General features: G+C 30.6%; 1 protein-coding gene across 1 annotated transcript; it reads right to left on the reverse strand.

The window, feature by feature from the left end:
• Window positions 1–364: 364 nt before the first annotated feature.
• OT_ostta06g03940 (HAT dimerisation domain, C-terminal) lies at window positions 365–1,067 on the reverse strand (the record flags this gene model as incomplete). The annotated part of the gene is made up of 2 exons (XM_022984096.1): window positions 365–827; window positions 892–1,067. The coding sequence occupies 2 exons, from the start codon at window positions 1,065–1,067 to the stop codon at window positions 365–367; spliced, it is 639 nt and encodes a 212-aa protein (XP_022839290.1).
• Window positions 1,068–1,581: the final 514 nt, after the last annotated feature.

Genomic DNA, 1,581 nt, shown 5'->3' on the forward strand with positions numbered 1-1,581 from the left:
GTTTTTGCTTTTTGATGCAATCAATCACAACACAAAAAATATTTGAAATTAAAGACGATATTTGTTGATTATTTAATAAAAAATAGGTGAGCTTAAAAAGTATATATTAAATATTTTAAAACGCAATAAAAAGGAACTTTCTCTCTCTCTCTCACATTTTTAGGATTTTGCAACCTTTGCATCTAATGTTTTAACAAATAACAATCTTATATATTATTAAATAAAACTTATACTTAATTAGTTAATTGTTTTCTTGCTTGTTTTTTTTATTGTTTTAAAAATAAAAATTGTACATTTATAAAGAAAAATAAAAACAGAAGCAAATATTAAGAACTAATAATATAAAATATATAAGAATGAATGTCTATTGCAAGCTGTTTAAGTTTTTGTAATAAGAATGCAAAAAAAGGAGGCTATCTACAGACTTTGGGCATAATCTATTTCGTTTTTTAGTTATTATATCACCTAATAGGGAAAACGCTCTCTCAGCTGCTGCGCTACTGGCTGGTATTGATAATAGTTTTAAAGCTAACTTTGACAAATGAGGGTAACAGTTTACATTATTTTTCCACCACTCAATTGCCTCAAAATTTCGGGAGAATGGAACTCTTTGTCTACAATATCGTTCAATTTCTTCTAATGGAGTTCCAATACAGTTGGAATTAGACGCAGTTAATAGCTTTGGGAAGAAGAATTCGGTTTTTGAAAATGTTGCTGTCCAAATAAGTTTTGCATTGGGACACCTGAACTTCTGGGTGATATGGTATTTAAAATTTAAAAACTTTTTCAGAAATGCAAAACACCTTAATTTCAAAAATATCTTCTTCCTGCAAATGTGCAGCGGGTGGATATAATATTCTGAATAATTCTAAATTTTTTTAAATGGAAGGCAATACAAAGCATATAGATGGTGAGCTAAATGTTTGCAACTCCTTAAATATCCTCTCAAAATCTTCCAGAAGATCTACCATAACTTTTAATAGTGATTTATTTAAGTCTATATGGATTTCAGTGTCACTTAATATTTTATCCACACTACCCCAGTTATCCAGAATGGACTTAATCATTTTGTAGTTGGAGTTCTATCTAGTCGGACATGCGCTTTTCAAAGTCGTTTTTTAAAGTATACTGCAAATTTGACTTTTTAAAATACTTTACTATTTTTTTTGCATGCTTTAACAATTTTTTTTGATTTTATTGGCCTCGTGAAAAGATTTTTCTAAAACATTTGACATCAGGTGACTGCTACAATTTAAACGGGGTTTTCCCTCTAAAGCCTTTTTTACAATTGCTCCCCTGTCAGTCACAAACATTATCAATGTTCTCAACATTAAATTCCGAAAATAAGCACTTAATTTTCATTAAAATGTCTCGGCAGTCGATTTTTGAAAATTCATGGATTTGAGTCCCAAATTAATGTCACAAAGTTTAAAGTCCTTTTCGTAATGGAAAGTGATGCCCAAAAAGTTTCTTTGGACATACTCGTCAGTCCACACGTCTACTGTCGCACTTGCTCCTCCGCTATCCACAGCTTTTTTTATCTCGGACAAGGTTAGACTCCTCTTCTCTTCTGTATCCGAT

Source organism: Ostreococcus tauri (assembly GCF_000214015.3).
Source record: "Ostreococcus tauri WGS project CAID00000000 data, contig chromosome 06, whole genome shotgun sequence".
Lineage (NCBI taxonomy): Eukaryota > Viridiplantae > Chlorophyta > Mamiellophyceae > Mamiellales > Bathycoccaceae > Ostreococcus > Ostreococcus tauri.